Source organism: Amblyraja radiata, chromosome 11, assembly GCF_010909765.2.
Source record: "Amblyraja radiata isolate CabotCenter1 chromosome 11, sAmbRad1.1.pri, whole genome shotgun sequence".
NCBI lineage: Eukaryota > Metazoa > Chordata > Chondrichthyes > Rajiformes > Rajidae > Amblyraja > Amblyraja radiata.
Window position 1 is genome coordinate 60,447,589 of NC_045966.1, and position 19,286 is coordinate 60,466,874.

At 49.3% G+C, this 19,286-nt stretch overlaps 1 protein-coding gene across 2 annotated transcripts in view; it reads right to left on the minus strand.

Moving 5' to 3' along the window:
- Window positions 1-1,167: 1,167 nt before the first annotated feature.
- LOC116978683 (programmed cell death protein 4-like) overlaps window positions 1,168-19,286 on the minus strand; it is a 54,527-nt gene continuing 36,408 nt past the window's right edge. For both annotated transcript variants that reach the window (XM_033029999.1, XM_033029998.1), the window contains exons 6-11: window positions 14,146-14,243; window positions 13,097-13,208; window positions 11,492-11,599; window positions 9,663-9,773; window positions 5,712-5,851; window positions 1,168-1,698 (exon numbers count right to left, since the gene is read on the minus strand). In XM_033029999.1, the coding sequence (XP_032885890.1) occupies window positions 1,638-1,698; window positions 5,712-5,851; window positions 9,663-9,773; window positions 11,492-11,599; window positions 13,097-13,208; window positions 14,146-14,243 (630 nt within the window). In that variant the 3' untranslated portion in view covers window positions 1,168-1,637. The remainder of the gene's footprint in view (window positions 1,699-5,711; window positions 5,852-9,662; window positions 9,774-11,491; window positions 11,600-13,096; window positions 13,209-14,145; window positions 14,244-19,286) is intronic.

The window sequence follows — 19,286 nt, forward strand, 5'->3', positions numbered from 1 at the left end:
AATCCAAATTTTGTAGAACAAATCCTTTTATTTTTAGTAATATGCTTTTATTCGTCTTTTATTATTTTTATTTTAATCTTAAAATGAAAGTATTTAAAATACCAAAGAGTAAAAGAAGATTCAACGAAATTAGCATTTTTTAGCATTCAAATTGGCTTTTCAACCTCACCAAGTTGATGTCTCCAAGGCTCCTAAAGAACTACAGATGGAATTGATTGAGCTCTGAGAGGATGACATTTGACCTTATTTGAAAGATCCGATTGAAATATGGAAAAATGCAATAGAAAACAAACATCTTCGGCAACATGCACAAAAAATGCTTTCTTGCTTTTCAACCACTAATTGCTGCGAATCCGCGTTCTCCTAACTAACCCAAATCAAGACGCCCTTAACGTCACAAATGACTGAAACTGCGTATCTCCATGTTGCGACCAAACATTCAAATGCTTTCCCACAAAAAGCAGTCACAACAAAATCATTAAAAGGTTAGTTAACTTTAGAACATTTTTTTTTTCATTTTCTTGAAGTTAGTACATAGTAGTTAGATGTTTCCAAAATAATGTACATTTTGAAGTTTATCTAATTGAAGTTTCTTGGATGTGGCCTTATTAGATTACAACTAACTTAATGTGGCATTCCAACATGAAAAGGTTCCCCACCCCTGTGCTATACATTGCCACCAGCATTTGGGGAGCTCTGCAGGTCTTGATTGTCAAGGTGGATTGTCAGTCTCCATGCATTGGTCATTGGGAAGTTGTAGGTGCTACTTAAAAATGGTCACTTTGAGGTCTTCAAAGTCAGATCAATGCAAGCTCCCAGAAGAGGACGGCACAGTGGCACAGCGGGCACATGGGCTGCCTCACCCTCACTCCGCCTGTAGAAACTTGTGGGTTCCATTTCACCTCCCACTGCCCCACACTCCCAAACAAACTAACTTCTTCCTACGTCCCAACAGCATACGTTAATTGCCCATTGCAAGTGATCCATGTCATAGAGTGATACAGTGTGGAAACAGGCCCTTCGACCCAACTTGCCCACACTGGTCAACATGTCTCAGTTACACTAGTCCCACCTGCCTGCGCTTGCTCCACATCCCTCCAAGCCTGTCCTATCCATGTATCTCCATAAAACTCTCCTTGCATTAGAACTCAAATAAAACCACGGACATCATGATCAAGCAAACTGTTTTATTTTCAAGAGGCCACAGAGACTCTGAATGTTACAGATTGGATTTACGGTTGATTATTCTTCACTGCGGTGTGAGAACACACAGAGTAAACCCACTCCCAACCAAATCATTCCATACAAGTTCCATTTTAACAGGAAGCATTTCAAAGTTCCACAATCCATTGTCCCGAGCTCTAAAATAAACCCTCCAGCACTAAGTCCACAAGATCCAAGATCAAAATGGAGCAGGGGATACCATGCTTATGAGAAGGGAGTTCAAAAGCACATTTATAGCGTAGGGTTTGCATTTTTTTTTTTTCATGGCAGCAGGCAGACCAATTAATGAAACTCTGACAGGATTGCTTCCCCCGCCCGATGCACCCTCAGACCCCTCCATTCTGCAGATCCAAACACCACCCTTGCTCAGGCCTCCCACTGCCGCATCACGTTCCATCTGACCGCCAGGCCTCTCACTGAGCTGCTTCAGTAATGCAGTTCCTGGTGCCATCGTCCACAGAGCTCCCATCGTCACTGGAGAGGGAGAGAGTGGATGAACATGCAACGCTGAGCAAAGATAGTCAATGTCTCACAAATAATGGGCTGCAGTTGCACTTAAGCTGCACCTTGTAGAGAGTGGAAAACATCCCGCCCAACACTGCACAGGAGGTCCTACATCCAGGACCCCGACCTACCTGCCTTCAGATGCTGTGCTAACAATAACAAGGTGCTTACCTGCTATTTAACAGAGAGCAGTCCTGAACTGCTACCTACCTCATTGGAGATCCTCAGTCTATCTTCGATCAGTCTTTACTAGCTTTATCTTGCACAAAACGTTATTCACGTTTATCATAGAAACATAGAAAATAGGTGCAGGAGGAGGCCATTCGGCCCTTCGAGCCAGCACCGCCATTCATTGTGATCATGGCTGATCGTCCCCAATCAATAACCCCATATCCCTTGATTCCACTAGCCCCTAGAGCTCTATCTAACTCTCTCTTAAATCCATCCAGTGATTTGGCCTCCACTGCCCTCTGCGACAGGGGATTCCACAAATTCACAACTCTCTGGGTGGAAAAGTTTTTTTCTCACCTCAGTCTTAAATGGCCTCCACTTTATTCTAAGACTGTGGCCCCTGGTTCTGGACTCGCCCAACATTGGGAACATTTTTCCTGCATCTAGCTTGTCCAATCCTTTTATAATTTTATATGTTTCTATAAGATTCCCCCTCATCCTTCTAAACTCCAGTGAATACAAGCCTAGTCTTTTCAATCTTTCCTCATATGACAGTCCCGCCATCCCAGGGATCAATCTCGTAAACCTACGCTGCACTGCCTCAATCACAAGGATGTCCTTCCTCAAATCATGTATCTATCTGTACACTGTGAATTGCTTGTTTGTAATCATGTATTGTCTTTCTGTTGGCTGGGTAGCACGCTAAAAGCTTTTCACTGTACCTCAGTACATGTGACAATAAACCAAACTAAGCCAGTCCAAATGAGTTTTGCATGTTATTCTGAGATCTGCCTCTTCTGTTAGCTCCGTCCATATACCCTCCTTTGTCAAAGAATTTTCCCCTCAGGTTTATATCTTTCCCCTGCCATCCTAAACCTATGCCCTCTAGTTCTTGATTCCCTATCTCTGGGGAAAAGGTCTGTGTCATTCAACCTATCTGGGTGTGGGTTGTTCAGTGTAAAGGTGTTTATGATAATCCTGTGAGATAGCTTGGGATGTATAGGTACATTAAAGGAAATGTATAAAGGGGCATTATTGTTCATCTATGCCAGTGAAACAAGTGGCCCATATGCAGGGCCAATGTTTACCTTAGAGGTACACGTGACAATAAACTAAACATTACACATTTAAAATAAAAATTACAGCCGGGTTCTGTGGGCCTCCAGTTTTAAAGTATGAAGTCTCGTCTCTGCAGGAACCTATCCTCCTGCTCCTCCCTCCCCAGGGCGGCACGGTGGCTCAGCGGTAGAGTTGCTGCCTTATAACTGCCAGACCCAGGTTCGATCCCGACTACGGGAGCTGTCTGTACAGAGATTGTATGTTCACCCCATGACCTGCGTGGGTTTTCTCAGAGATCTTCGATTTCCTCCCACACTTCAAAGACGTACAGGTATGTAGGTAAATTGGCTTGGTGTATGCATAAATTGTCCCAAGTTGTAGGATAGTGTTAATGTGCGGGGATCGCTGGTTGGTGCGGACTTGGTGGGCCGAAGGGCCTGTTTCCGCACTGTATCTCTAAACTAAACTAATCCACTCACTCCTTCCCCCTTACATTAATCCACCCATTAACTGCATGAGAGCTCCTTGCAACCAGACCCACTCTGTATTCCTGCCCCCCCACCCTTGGTAAAGACATTCTCCCCAGCCCCCTACGTTGGGTACATTGGGCTACAGGGGTACATTGCAGCCCCGGGATCTCTTTACTTCCTCCATGTCGTGTTCATAAAGGTCATTGTAACTTTAACAACTCGAGTACCAGAATGGTGTGATTTGTGTCATGTGATATATTCATTATCTTAGCAGTCTCGTATAGATGTGTACTTTTATAAAATAAAGACCCACACTGGCAACGGCCTGTACAGGAAACCTGTGCTTTGTTTTGTGTTTACGTTCTACTTCTGTAATATCTTGCACTCCAACAAATGAAAACAGCTGGCTCAAGACATGATCGACGGACCATGTTAAAGACCTCCTACGGCTGTAGCTACAAGAACCACCCTGGTCGGACTACTGCAGTGAGAATCTTCACTGTCCTCCAACTGAAGCCACCACAGTGGCTGCTGCAACCCTCCTCCCCCTCCATCACCCCCGAGACAGCTGTATCTGGGGAGCATCTCATCTTCATAGCACCCTATCCTATCCTCCCCAAAAACATCCTGCAAGTTAGCAGACAGACATGTCATAACCCCCAGAAGATAAGACAGAAAAAAGCTGAAGTAACTCAGCAGGTCAGACAGAATCGCTGGAGTAAAGTAATAGGTGACGTTTCAGGTCAAGATCCTTCTTCAGACGGAAGGGTCTCGACCTGCAACATCTACTATTCCTTCTCTCCAGAGATGCTGTCTGACCCGCTGAGATACTCCAGCATTTTGTGTCTTATCTTTGGTGTAAACCAGCATCTGCAGTTCCTTCCTACACATGTCCTATCCACCCACTGCTCCTGTGCTAGCAGATTTACAATCATTTTAATGCATTGACTCTCAATTTAAGACAAAGACCATAAAAACTGCCAATATTGGAAATGTGAAAGGAAAAAAAAATCTGATCTTAACGTCAGGCAATTTGTTTTCTCTCTCTGTGTTGGTGCAAGTTGTCCATCTGTAGTATTAGCTCGGTTTCACTCTCCCCACAGCCTGACCCCTGGGCTGGTCCCACTGCCCTGTCATTAGCAGCAGGCAACACAAAGGATCAATTACCCCTCAACTTCCTCCATTTGACCAGGTGTTACGCCATCGCAGATCTCCCCTTTGTCCTATCCAATTCTCCGCCACCCTCTGCAACTTTTTTCGCTCTCCTGCACAAAATATCGTGACATTTTGAATCAGGGAAGTTGAAATTGTGTTATGCAGGCATGTGAAATAATGGAGATCCCAGCTAGGAAGGCCCTGGAGGACCAAACCCCAACAACGGTCCTCTGAATCTGAGCCGCAGTTCCACGGTAAAGATAGAAAGGTATTGACGGTGGCTAACAGTGTGCCTCTTCTCTCTGCTTCAAATCCATGTACAGATGCACCACTCATTCCTGAGACTCCGATCACCATTACCCACTCTTCTTCCCTGTGATTTATGCTTTATAGAATCATAGAGTGATACGCCATGGAAACAGGCCATTCAGCCCAACTTGCCCACACCGGCCAGCTACACTAGTCCCACCTGCCAGCGTTTGGCCCATATCCCTCCAAACATGTACCTTCTAACTGTTTCTTGGGGTAGTCCCCACCTCAACAACCTCCTCTGGCAGCGTGTTCCATACACCCACCACCATTTGTGTGAAAAAGTTGCCCCTCATATATTCCTATTAAATCTTTTCCCCTTCACCTTAAACCTATGTCCTCTAGTCCTCGATTCACCTCTCTTGATATTGTGTTATGCAGGCATGCAATATAATGGAGATCCAAACTAGGAAGGCCCTGGAAGACAAGAGAGACCCAGCCTACTCAACCCCTCCCACTAGTCCTAGCAAAATCCTTGTAAATCTTCTCTGTATCCTCTCCAGCTCGACAACATCTTTCCAATAACATGGTGCCCAGAACTGAACAGAATACTCTAAATGCAGACTCACCAATGTCTTATATAATTGCAACATGACCTCCCAACTTCTATACAAAATACTCTGAATGATGAATGCCAATGTGCTAAAACTTATCCTTTCTGAAACTCCTTAAACATCCCTTCTACAGAACCCATGTCCACTACTTCTTATCCCCAACTACTTATCCTGAAGCTTGATTTTGAAACTTTAGTTACTTGATTCGCGAGATTCAAGCCTGATTCAGGGAAAGCCATTGAATGCAAGCTTTGGCACATCCTACCGTGTAGGGCACTGCTCCTGGAGTGCTTTGGTGACGACACCTTGTTGATGGCAAAGCTCTACAAAGCCCCTCAGCGTGCTGTAAGAGTTCGGCACGTCCAAGCTGATCTCAGGCATGGCTTCGAAGACCCGCTTGAATCCCTGAGGGAGAAGAGAAGGGGGTGGGTGGACAAGGAAGGTTGTGTGTTCAGCAAGTTGTGGTCATAAAAGACAATTGGCTTTTATCACTTATATCACCTTTGGATAAACTCCAGGTCATTCCAAGTATCTCAGACAATTCATTAATTGTTAGGAATAGTCACTCTTGTTCGTGTAACTAAACCTGGCTGCTGCAATCTCCCATGAACTGCAGTGAGTTCACAACCAGATGACCTGTTTTCATCCTGTTATTTGGGTGGCACCGTGGTGCAGCGGTAGAGTTGCTGCCTTACAGCACCAGAAACCCAGTTTGGATCCTGACCATGGGTGCCGTCTGTGCGCAGTTTGTACGTTCTCCCCGTGACCTGCGGGGAGTTTTCTCCAAGATCTTCGGTTTCCTCCCACACTCCAAAGATGTACAGGTTTGTAGGTTGTTTGCCTTGGTATAAATGTAAATTGTCCCTAGTGTGTGTAGTGTAGGATAGCGTTAATGTGCAGGGATCACTGGTCAGTGCAGACACAGTGGGTCGAGGGGCCTGTTTCCGCGCTGTATCTCTAAACTAAAAAAAACTAAACTTAGTCAGGAATCTGGATATCGCCACTGCCTCCTTACAAATAGTGTTGACCTTCAGCATCAGGCGAGTGGCCACATAGGGCCTGACTTTGTGGTCTCATCCAACTCTCTCACTGCAGCTCGACCGTTTCAGGGCCTGGCAGCCATTTCCAACAGTTGCATTTAGGATGAGCCTCAGCGTGATGGGAAACTACCTGGCTCTCAGAAGCTACAGCTTAGAGAGCGGCACAAATCAGAATATCATCAGTACCAGGGCCCAGGAGCTGAGATCGCCGGGAATTACCGTATTTCCCGGCAATGAAGACGCACCTGCGTCAAAGACGCACCCCACCACCTTCATCGGTTGCGCCTGTGCCGAAGGACACCGTAGCTGGCTGGCGGGCCGGCCGGCAGAAGGTGCTGAGGTGGCGGCCGGTTCAGCTGTCGCAGCCACCCGAGCTACTTCACTCCAATGCGGTGGCTCCGCGCCCAGAGCGCCGCGGCAGCGATGAGTGAGTGAGTGAATGAGTTGCTGCCATGATCTCCGACCCCCTCCTTCTCAACGCTCCAGCCCTCTCCGCAACTTTACCCTTGGAGGCCCAGCCATGTTTACTACTTTGTGCAGCCCAGGCCGTGCTGACCCGGGCCAGACTCTCCACATGCTGTGGAAAGGAACTCTTCTCCCCTCCACAGCGGCGCTGTCCTTTTACAACCGCTTCCCACTTCACACAGTTCCAGGGTCGAAGGCGTGGCAGGTTCCACGGAGCAGTCGCTACGAGAGTGGCATTGCTCGGCCTAACCTTCGGCCTCCAAGACGCGGACCTTATTTTAGAGTAAAAAATAGCATCTTGGATGCCGGGAAATATGGTAACTAAGAATTCGGTGGAGTTACAGGTGCACAACCTTTTATCCGGAGTTCCGGAAACCGAAAAGCTCTGAAAACCGGACATTTTTTCCAGGATGTCGTCTGCACACCAAAGCTCGTGTTTGGCGTCAAACTTGACCCGAAACGACCCACGGTCAACCCAGGTCTGTACTACTGTAGCGGCTGCCTCCTCCCCGGAGACCGGGGAGACACTTAAACATCTGTAAATCATTGCTTAAATGTTAGTCAGTTAGTTTGGAGGGCTTTTGTGTGGGGGGGGGGGGGGGTGAAGGGGGAAACTTTAATTCTTTGTCCCCTACCTGGTCGGAGAGGCGGGGAGCGGGCAATGCCTTACCGGGTCGCCGTGCAGTAAGCTCCGGAGCGCTGTGGCCGCCGACTCCCAACATCGCGGAGCTGGGGCTGCGGGCGTCTGGCCGCGGGCGGAGCTGGATTTGGAGCGCCGCGCAGCCAGGTGTAGAGTTGCCGGGGTCAGAGCTCCAACCGGCGCCGCCCGCGGCCGGACGCCCGCAGCCCCAGCTCCGCGATGTTGGGAGTCGGCGGCCACAGCGCTCCGGAGCTTACTGCACGGCGACTCGGTAAGGCATTGCCCGCTCCCGCCTCTCCGACCAGGTAGGGGACTAAGAATTAAAGTTTCCCCCTTCACCCCCCCCTCACATAAAATCCCTCCAAACTAACTGACTAACATTTAAGCAATGATTTACAATGATTCCCCGGTCTCCGGGGAGGAGGCAGCCGCTCCAGACTTTTCAAGCCGCTCGCGCTACCTACCTAATCTACGCTAAAAATCTTCCATTCCGAAATACGAAAAATTCCGAAATCCGAGAAGTGTCTGGTCCCAAGGCTTTCGGATAAAAGGTTGTGCACCTGTACTTAACAGTGGGAAAAGCTTTGGTAAGGAAACAATAAGTTGTTTCTGCTGAGAGGAATGACAAGAACCCAAGAAAAGACAGAGATAACTGAACTACTACAATTCTTGCTTCACACACAGCTTGGAATCACAATGGAATATGATCGCTGAAACCTGATTGGAATTATTAGAAATGACAACTTCAAAAGCATAATTTTATAAATATTGGAGTAGATGAAATATGCTGGACTATGAGGGAAAGAAGGGGGAAATTACACAATACAGAGATCTCGTTCAGATGATAGACACAAAAAGCTGGAGTAACTCAACACGTCAGACTCTGGAGAAAAGGAATAGGTGACGTTTCAGAATGAAGAAGAGTCTCGACCAGAAACGTCTCCCATTCCATCTCTCCACAGATATCTGTCTGAACCGCTGAGTTACTCCAGCTTATTGTGTCTACCTTCAGTTTAAACCATTCCTTCCCAAAGAAGGAACCGCATATGCTGGATGTCTGAAGAAGGGTCTCCACACGAAACGTCACCCATTCCTTCTCTCCAGAGATGCTGCCTATCCCACTGAGTTCTCCTTCCTAGAGATCTCTATTCAATAGGCCACACTGCAGCTAGAGATGATAAACCTAAATATCAAGGTTAAAATAGGGCGGTCACAGTGTCACAGCAGTAGAGTTGCTGCCTTACAGCGAATGCAGCGCCGGAGACCCAGGTTGGATCCCGACTACGGGTGTTGCCTGTATGGAATCTGTACGTTCTCCCCGTGACCTGCGTGGGGTTTTCTCCGAGACCTTTGGTTTCCTCCCCCAATCCAAAGACATGCAGGTTTGTAGGTTAATTGGCTTGGTAAATGTAATAACTGTCCCTCGTGGGTGTAGGATAGTGCTAATGTACGGGGATCGCTGGTCGGCACGGACCCAGTGGGCCGAAGGGCCTGTTTCCGCACTGTTTCTCTAAAGTAATCTAAAGGGCCTGTCCCGCGAGACCTAACGTGGTGGCTTGAGCCGTACGGCCTCGCGGGGCCGGTCCCACTTCGATCTCCGGAGCCGTATGGAGTAGTGCGGAGCTGGTCCCGACATCGCACGGGGCTCCGAAAAACTGACTGTGTTCAAAACTTCCACGCGGCAACGGCCAGCCGGCCCGTAGCCACCTCGACGCCGTACGCACCGCCTCGACGGGAATACGCAGCGTCTCGACGCCGGACGCGTCTTGACGCCGTACGTCACGCGCGAACATCCCGTGGATTTCGCTCGAAATTCACATCACTCACTCGACCTCCGCGCGGCCCCCGCTTCTGGTTTGGTCGCGCTCGCCGCATGCAGGCGCATGCTGGTGGGACCAGCCCTGTACGGGGAGCACTCGACCTCCGCGTGGCCCCCGCTTCCAGTTTGGTCGCGCTTGCCGCATGCAGGTTGCATGCTCGTGGGACAGGCCCTTAAACTAAACAAAAGGTGATTTCCTTTGTTTCCCATGGTCTTTTTCCACAAGGATTTTCCAGGCAACAACAAACTCACCCGGTTCATCTGATCGAGAGTCACAAAGCCAGATTCCCACAAGCTCTTCAGGAGTTTCACAATCAAATCGGAGGCGTTGCCACTGGTCGATTCGAGGGCCATCACCACAGCCTGCAGGCAGAGCAGGAAAGCACAGGTCAATGGAGGTCCAGAGACAAAACCAAGATGTTACACACAGGGGGACCAGCTGCAGGGGGACCTGAATGGGTGAGAGAATGGAAGACATGCAAATGGAAGCAGGGACTGCTCAGCGGGTCAGGCAGCATCTGTGGAAGAAAGTGTGCGGGTCATCAGAAGAAGGAAACAAGATTTAGGAGGCAGAGAACAAGGCGGGGTGGAGATCAAGGAGGAAGCAAGTGCCAGGGTGGAAGACAGTATGGAGAGAGAGAGGGTGATCAGCAGGACAAACTTGAGGTGAAAGGAAGTGTGAATGGGGAAGCGCACCGGAACAAAAAAGAAGGATGTTGTCAAGCTGGAGAGGGTACAGAGAAGATTTTCAAGGATGTTGCCAGGACTAGAGGGTGTGAGCTACAGGGAGAGGTTCAGTAGGCTGGGTCTCTATTCCTTGGAGCGCAGGAGGATAAAGGGTGATATTTTAGAAGTGTGTAAAATAATGAGAGGAATAGATCGGGTAGATGCACATTGTCTCTTGCCCAGAGTAGGTGAATCGAGGACCAGAGACCATAGGTTTAAGGTGACAGGGAAAAGATTTAATAGGAATCTGAGGGGTAAATTTTTCACATAAAGGCTGGTGGGTGTATGGAACAGAGGAGGTAGTTGAGGCAGGGACTATCCCAACGTTTAAGGAACAGTTAGACAGGAACATGGATAGGACAGATTTAGAGGGACATGGACCAAATGCGGGTGGGTGGGACTAGTGTAGCTGGGACATGTGGGTCGGTGTGGGCAAGTTGGGCCGAAGGACCTGTTTCCACGCTGTATCTCTCTATGAGAGTTGAGAAGGTATTTAAATGAAGGTGAGGGGGTAAAAAAAAAGCAGAGCAATTACCTGGGATTACCAGAAGGAATATTGTTAACTCTGCAGATCTGAAACAAAAGAGGCCAGGGGAATGAAATGATTGCAACTGATGCTGAGGTTGAAGGTTGCAAGTGGGAGGTGGTCCCTGGAGACAGAGGTTAGGGGGCCACAGTTCTTGGTGGAGACAGATTGGAGGCATCCTGCAAGGTGGTTGCCCAATCTGCGTTTGCTTTTCTCTATGCAGAGCTGACAATGTCTTGAGCATCGCCCGTGTTTCTGGGCATACAAGCTGCTCCAGCCGGGAGGAGTGTTTGCCTCCTGGATGAAGTGGAGGGATGTGGTGTAAAGATCAGTGTTGCAACTCTGTGTGGTTTCCTGGGGGAAATGCCGAGATTATGCCGGGATTAGTTGATGGAGTCAGTTTTAGTTTTGTTTATTGTCACGTGTACCGAGGTACAGTGAAAAGCTTTTGTTGCGCGCTATCCAGTCAGCAGAAAGACAATACATGATTACAATCGAGCCATTTACAGTGTGTAGATACATGATAGGGAATAGTTAGAACGGCAAGCCAAAGGGACTTCTGCCAAAGCCAATAGGGGAAGATGTGTCTGGAATTGCTTCAGATACCAAGCAAATTCAGGACCAGCAGCTTTTGATTTGAATGGCTCCAGTGCTGTCCTTCCACAAGGTGTGGGCACACACATAGACTGTATAACCCAGTGGTCACCAGCAGCCTCATGACTTCCCGCAGGGTGTGGTGGACTTCTGATCTAGTGCATGTAGATCATGAGACTCAAAGGAGGGGGAGGAGGGGGAGCAGAGGTTAACGGTGAAGCAAAGGCCAAGGTACCTCATAGACCAGCTCGTGATGGAAGTGGGGCACCTCCAGGTTCTGCAGGCAGAGCTCAGCTTCAGCAGTGTCCGTGGACAGCAGGTATTCCTTCAGCAGGAGGTTCATCTGGCAGAGAGTTCAAAGAGTTACTTCTCGCGCTCTCCCACCCGCCGGTCGCGCAGCCGTGCAACGCCCCTTGAGGGAGTTCAGGAAACGGTTTGTGGTGGAGTCGGGCCTTTGCTGGAGTGCTTTACTGAACAAGGGACAGGATGGAGGCTGGCTGGACCAATAGTGAAGGGTGGGCTGACACAATGAACTGGAGAGGGAGTGGTGTAAACTTTCCAATGCATTGCATCATCTGTAAATGTAAAACAGAGACTTGTACCATATCCAGGCTAGTTTGTTCATTTTGGCAGCTCCAACAAGCCTTGCACACAATAGGATTGATCTTGCAGCTCATGAGAAATTTCACTTTCAGCACAGTATGTTTGATATGTACAATTTAGAGTGGGCATTAATTTGATTAAAGTATATAAGACAGCTCAGAGATCAATTCCTATGCTAGTATTCTCAGTTTAGTTTAGAGATACAGCACGGAAACAGGCCCTTCAGCCCATCGAGTTTGCCCCGCACATTAACATTACCCTACACACACGAGGGACAATTTTACATTTACACCTGGCCAATCAACCTGCAAACCTGAACGTCTTTGAAGTGTGGGAGGAAACCAAAGTTCTCGGAGAAAACCCACGCAGGTCACGGGGAGAACGTACAGACTGCACCCAGAGTCAGGATGAAACCCGGGTCTCTGGCGCTGTAAGGCAGCAACTATTATTTCACAGATTCATTCTGTGGATGGGAGGTGTGCCACAGAATTGCGGGGATTTACTTTGAACATGTTCAATGTCCTCAGTGGAGCTGAATGGACCGCCTTCAAATTCGGACAACTGTGGGCTGAGCCTCGGATGAAGAAGGCAAGCAGTAAAGTCGTGAATAAAAGCCCCGTGAAGCCCAATTTACAGTGGGATCCAAAATTAACCAACAGAGCCAGAACAAGAGGTCCTGTGCTGGAAGGGTTAATGTGAGGAGGTGAGTGCCAGGGCAGGGGGACGTCACTGTAGAGAATGATCGCTGTGCACAGCAGATAAGCAGCCGCTGCATCGGGCCACTGCAGAGTCCGCAGCTTCATCATCGGTGTCAGTGGCCATCTCGGCTCCAGGGAGGAGCCACAACCACAGGTCCTGGCACCGTGGGAGTGGGAGCACAGATCCCGCACCAAGGCAGCACAGTGCTCGGGGATGGGGTCGGAAAGCAAGGAGCCTGGCGAGACGGGGACACTTTCACAGTCATTTCTAGAAGCACACCTACACCAGGACCCCCAGACCACCACCCCTCTCCCTCGTCACCGTCCCCACCTGTAATTTTACACCCTGCTGCTCCATCCCACTCGGGAGACTAAATTCACCCGGCCTGACAAATCTCGGCAACATTCTGAGAATCACGAGGTGGAACTGGAGTTAATCCCACAGCACAACCTGCAACCCTGTGTTGACAGCCAGCCCCATACCCACCTACAGGGCCCAGTAAACCACCTCTTCTCAGCCGTGCGTCCCGTTGCCCTACCTCCTTGACCAGTTGCTTCACGGGGCGCAGGCCTCCGCCAACTCCCCACACGTTGTCCAGGCGCATCCCTCTGTTCATGCTCAGCAACACCGTGGCTTTATCCAGCGCTTGGCTGCAGAGAAACTGGTACCAGGTCAGAGGGGAAGGGGAAAGGGAGAGGGGGAAAGGGAAGGGGAAAGGGAGGGGGAGGGGGGGGAAGGGAGGATGGGGGGGGGAAGTGGGGAGGGGAGGGGGAAAGGGGAGGGGGAAGGGGAAAGGGGAGCGTGAAAGGGGAAAGGGGGAAAGGGAAAGGGGGAAAGGGGGAGGAGGAAAGGGGGAGGGGGAAGGGGAGGGGGAGGGGAAAACAGGAGGAGCTTTTTGCTTCCCGCATCCCAGTGTAAAGCAGGAGAGGGGAAAATGGGGAATGGGGGCGTTGATTGATATTTAAATACCCCTCCAACAAAGAAACCATTAGAGACTTGAGGCAAAGCGGGACATTAAAATTCCCCGAAGTCAATGCTGCCTTTGGTTGGTGGGACAGCCAATTCATTTGAACACTGGCAGCAAGCAGGGTTAACATGGGCCGTCTGAGATTGTGATCTAGAGTGGGGATCAGCGGGGCTGAGCCGAGACCGTTCCCCCAGAAACTTGAAGCAGCAGCCTCTCCAACACAGCACACGCAGCGGGAAGAGTCAAAAGCAGTGTTCGCAGCCCTCTAGCCTCCTGGAGGGTGACGGCTCTAGATTAGTTTAGAGATACAGCGCGGAAACAGGCCTTTCGGCCTACCGAGTCCACACCGACCAGCGATCCCCGCACATTAACCAGATCCTACACACAGTAGGGACAATGTTTACATTATATCAAGGCAATTAACCTACAAATATGTCCGTCTGTGGAGTGTGGGAGGAAACCGAAGATCTCGGAGAAAACCCACGTGGTCACGGGGAGAGCGTACAAACTCTGTACCACCGTGCTGCCCCATAGCGAGTGGGATCGAAATGCAAGAGGTGCACCCCGCCATGGGAGCCCATGGTATGATTGAGTGAGTGAGCAGGTGAGTGAGTGCTTACCGAGTCTGCTCACAGTCCACCTTCCCCTTGTAGTTATTCAGGAATTCGGCAGAGAGGACGTGGTCCGCCATGGCGCGGGCGACAAACTGGCCCACCATCTGTGCACAGACACACCAAACAGCCGTCAGCCATGGGGGGAGGGAGATACATCCCACGCTCCGCCCCTCCCCACATCACCCCCGGCTAAACTCCCCTAGGACCCATCTACCTAGGACCCTTCCCCTAGGACAACATGGGCCTAAGGCTCAGCACCGGGTTTCGTCCCGAAACGTCACCCATTCCTTCTCTCCAGAGATGCTGCCTGTCCCGCTGAGTTACTCCAGCATTTTGTGTCTCCCTCCAACTCAGGCCTGGGGAGTGTGTTCAGCTGGGGAGGTGGGGAGAGGAGAGAGGAGTGTAAGGTTTGGGCCATGTGGAATACCGCACCAGGGGTTTAGAGACCACCTCCCCCAGCACTCAGCATGTCCCACGTCAGACCCGGGGAGCACTTTTTGAAGTGGCCATCGGGGGCCCAAATGGGTCACGTGCATTAGGCAGAGGATTGAGCAGGGCCAGTGATCCTCTCTGTACCCAATGGACCGTGGTCCCAAGGATCGTATCCCATTCACCAGTGACCCAGGGGAATGACCGGAATCTTGGAGTGAGCATCCCTGGTGCAACCCAAACCCTCATTCACTCCAGCAAGCACAACCATCTCCTCAGAACCAGAATGGATCGGGGTGGAAAGGCCAAACTTTAGCTATAGGAAGAGGGCATTGAACCCAGGGTCACACAGCACAGAATACGGCCTTTCAACCCATCCAGTACATGCAAGCCATCAACCGCCCATTTACACAAATCCTATGCGCAGTCCAGTTTATTTTCCCCACATTCTCATCCATTCCACCAGATTCTAGCGTGCACCTGGTGAAGATTAGTGGCCAACTAACCTATGAACCATCTTTCAGAAGTGGGAGGAAATCGAACCACCCAGAGGAAACATCATGTGGTCACAGGGAGAAAACACAGACAGCGTCCAGGGTCAGGATTGAACCTGGGTCTCTGGCGCTGGGAGGCAGTGGCTCTAATAGCCTCACTTCTGGGCCACTGGCCTTGTCATTCGGTTCGATTAACGCGGACTCTATTTGCTTTGCTTCATTTTCCACCAAAGCCCTAGGCTGACCAAAACAAATGACCGATCCAAGTTTTGAAGTCAATGAAGACAAGGAACTGCAGATACTGGGACCTTGAGCAAAAAAAAAAAAACTTGTGCTGGGATAACTCAGTGGATCAGGCAGCATCACTGGAGAATATGGATTGGCAGGATCTGGTCAGTATCGGGTCTGGACCTTTCTTCAGTCTGAAGTTGGCTCCTGACCTGAAACGTCACCTCTCCATGCTCTCCAGAGATGCTGCTTGACCTGAGTGGTAATACAGCACTGTTTTTAATGCACAAGTCTTGAAGTTTCTGCCCGACTCGCGCTTGTGTCACTTTGGAAAGGACGGGGGGGTGGGGGGAGTGGATTTGCACTGTCATCCTTGGTTGACAGCAGCCCATGTCCTTGATGTAGCCAGCTGTGCACACACACACCACTGCGACCTCTGGCAGCCCTGCCGTATGTCTCCCTGCTCGGGGTACTGCAAGCAGGGTGTGGAGGAGGTGGACACACAACACGCTTGGCAGTGGGCACATTTTAGTTTTAGTTTTTTTAGTTTTAGAGATACAGCCTGGAAAACAGGCCCTTCGGCCCACCGAATCCGCCACGACCAGCGATCCCCGCACACTAACACTTTCCTACACACACAAGCAATTTTTTAATCTTAATATCAAGCTAATTTCGTTTGAACTTAGGTTCAAATGACAATAAACGTTATTCTATTCTAATTAACCTACAGTGCCCTCCATAATGTTTGGGACAAAGACCCATCATTTATTTATTTCCCTCTATACTCCACAATTTGGGATTTGTAATAGTAAACATCACATGTGGTTAAAGTTCACGTTGTCAGATTTTATTAAAGGGTGTTTTTATACATTTTGGTTTCACCATGTAGAAATTACAGCAGTGTTTATACACAGTCCCCCCCATTTCAGGGCACCATAATGTTTGGGACACATGGCTTCACAGGTGTTTGTATTTGCTCAGGTGTGTTTAATTGTCTCCTTAATGCAGGTATAAGAGAGCTCTCAGCACCTAGTCTTTCCTCCAGCCTTTCCATCACCTTTGGAAACTTTCATTGCTGTTTATCAACATGAGGACCAAAGTTGTGCCAATGAAAGTCAAAGAAGCCATTATGAGACTGAGAAACAAGAATAAAACTGTTAGAGACATCCGCCAAACATTAGGCTTACCAAAAGCAACTGTTTGGAACATCATTAAGAAGAAAGAGAGCACTGGTGAGCTTACTAATCGCAAAGGGACTGGCAGGCTGATGACAGTAGAATTCTCTTCATAATAAAGAAAGATCCCCAAACACCTGTCCAACAGATCAGAAACACTCTTCAGGAGTCAGGTGTGGATTTGTCAATGACCACTGTCTGCAGAAGATTTAATGAACAGAAATACAGAGGCTACACTCCCTTTAACAAACTTTAAACAGACGCTAAAAATAACACTGGTTTCATCTTTTTGTTATTTTTAGCGTCTGTTTAAAGTTTGTTTTAATGTTATTCAGTTTGTTTTATGTGGGGTGGGGGGGGTTCGGGGGAAATTTTTTTTTTCAAGTTCTTACCTTCCCGGAGATGTGATCATTTTTCGGATCATATTCTCCGGGCTCTGCGGCCTACCATCGCTGGAGCTGGGAGCCGCCTCGGACTGTGGTGAGCCCCACCACGGGGCGCGGACTTAACATCGGAGCGGATCCCTTGCCTGGGATCGCTCCCACCGCAACCACCGTGGAGGGTTCGCAGTCTCGGGAGAGGGAGCTCCAACGCCGTAGAAGGTTCGTCCAGCCCCGACGCGAGGTTTGATCGCCCGACGCGGAGGGTCCGAACGCCGCCGGCTACGGGAGTTTAGACCGTCCCGTCAACAGGGGGCTCGAGGCCCCCGACTGAGGAAGAACAAAAGGAAGGACTTGAACTTTATTTCGCCTTCCATCACAATGAGGAATGTGTAGGAGTCACTGTGGTGGATGTTCATGTTAAAATGTGTTTTTGAGTGATTTGTTGCTTTTTAATTGTATGACTGACCTGGCCAGTGAAATTCCTCGTATGTTGAAAAACATCCTTGGTGAATAAATTCTGATTCTGATTCTAAAATAGGATGGCCGGGTTACAATTTGCCAAGAAGTACTTAAAAGAGCAACCACAGTTCTGGACTTGTGGACAGCGCGACTCTTGTCAGCAGCGGCCTCTGCAGTCCGTCTGTCTTTTTATTGTTTTCTGTCTTGTTTCTATGTAGTTTTTATTGGTTTTTTTTGTCGGGGTATGTGTGTGTGTGTGTGGGGGGGGGGGGGGGGGGGGGAACTTTAAGGTCTTTCCCCTGCACGGGAGACCCGACCTTTTCTTTGTCGGGTCTCCGTTGTCGTTGGGGCTGCAACGTGGAGCGGCCTCCAACAGGAATGACCTGGGGCTCCAGTCGCGGAGCTGCGGAGCTACTCACCATCACGGAGCTGGCCGAGTCCGGAGCGGGTGGAGCTGTGGTGGAGCGCTGCTGTGACCCGACACCCGGAGATTCGGAAGCTCCTACCGCAGGTCTGTGGACAGTAATACCGGGAGCCCGCGGGTCCCTGGTGGGAGACCGCTTTTCTGGGCTTCCGCAACGGCGACTTCTCCCGCCCGAGTTGCGGGGTTGAAGATTACCTGGAGCGGGGCCTACATCACCGCCCCGCGCGGCTTGGAATTGCCGCGGGACTTTGTGAGCGCCCGCCGGGGCTCCAACACCAAGAGCCCGCCGGGGCTCCAACACCAAGACCCGGTGCGTGGCCTTGCATCACCCGGCGTGGCTTTAATGGCTGCGGGACATTTAACATCGCCCGCCGGGGGCATTGACTCTGTCTTTGACTCTGACATGGGGGGGAGAGGGGAGTGCAGGGGAGAGATATGTTTTTTTTGCCTTCCTTCACAGCGAGGAGAAGATGCGCTGTGAAGGATGTTTGTGTAAATTGTGTTGGGTCTTGGGTCTTTTTTGTTTTGTATGTATGGCTGCAGAAACGGCATTTCGTTTGGACCTCAACGGGGTCCAAATGACAAATAAATGTATTGTATTGTATTGGACAAATGAGATGAAGATTAACTTATATCAGAGTGATGGCAAGAGCAAAGTATGGAGGAGAGAAGGAACTGCCCCAGAACATACTGCCTAATCTGTGAAACACAGTGGTGGGGGTGCTATGGCCTGGGCATGTATGGCTGCTGAAGGTACTGACTCACTTATTTTCATTGATGAGACAACTGCTGATGGTAGTAGCATAACGAATTCTGAAGTGTGTAGACACATACTATCTGCTCAAAAATCAAACTCATTGGCCAGCGGTTCAATTTACATCAAGGTAATGATCCCAAACATACTGTTAAAGTAACATAGGAGTTTTTCAAAGCTAACAAAAGGTCAATTCTTGAGTGGCCAAGTCAATCACCTGATCTGAACCAAATTGAGCATGCCTTTTATATGCTGAAGAGAAAACTGAAGGGGACTAGCCCCTAAAACAAGCATAAGCTAATGATGGCTGCAATACAGGCCTGGCAGAGCATCACAAGAGAAGACACCCAGCAACTGGTGATGTCCATGAGTCACAGACATCAAGCGGTCATTGCATGCAAAAGATATGCAACAAAATACTAAAATTGGCTCCTTTCATTTACATGATATTGATGTGTCCCAAACATTATGGTGCCCTGAAATGGGGGGACTATGTATAAACATTGGTGTAATTTCTACATGGTGAAACCAAAATGTATAAAAACAGCCTTTATTAAAATCTGACAATGTGCACTTTAACCACATGTGTTTTTTTCTATTACAAATCTCAAAGTGTGGAGTTTAGAGGCAAATAAATAAATAATAATAATAATAATGGATGGGATTTATATAGCGCCTTTCTAATACTCAAGGCGCTTTACATCGCATTATTCATTCACTCCTCAGTCACACTCGGTGGTGGTAAGCTACTTCTGTAGCCACAGCTGCCCTGGGGCAGACTGACGGAAGCGTGGCTGCCAA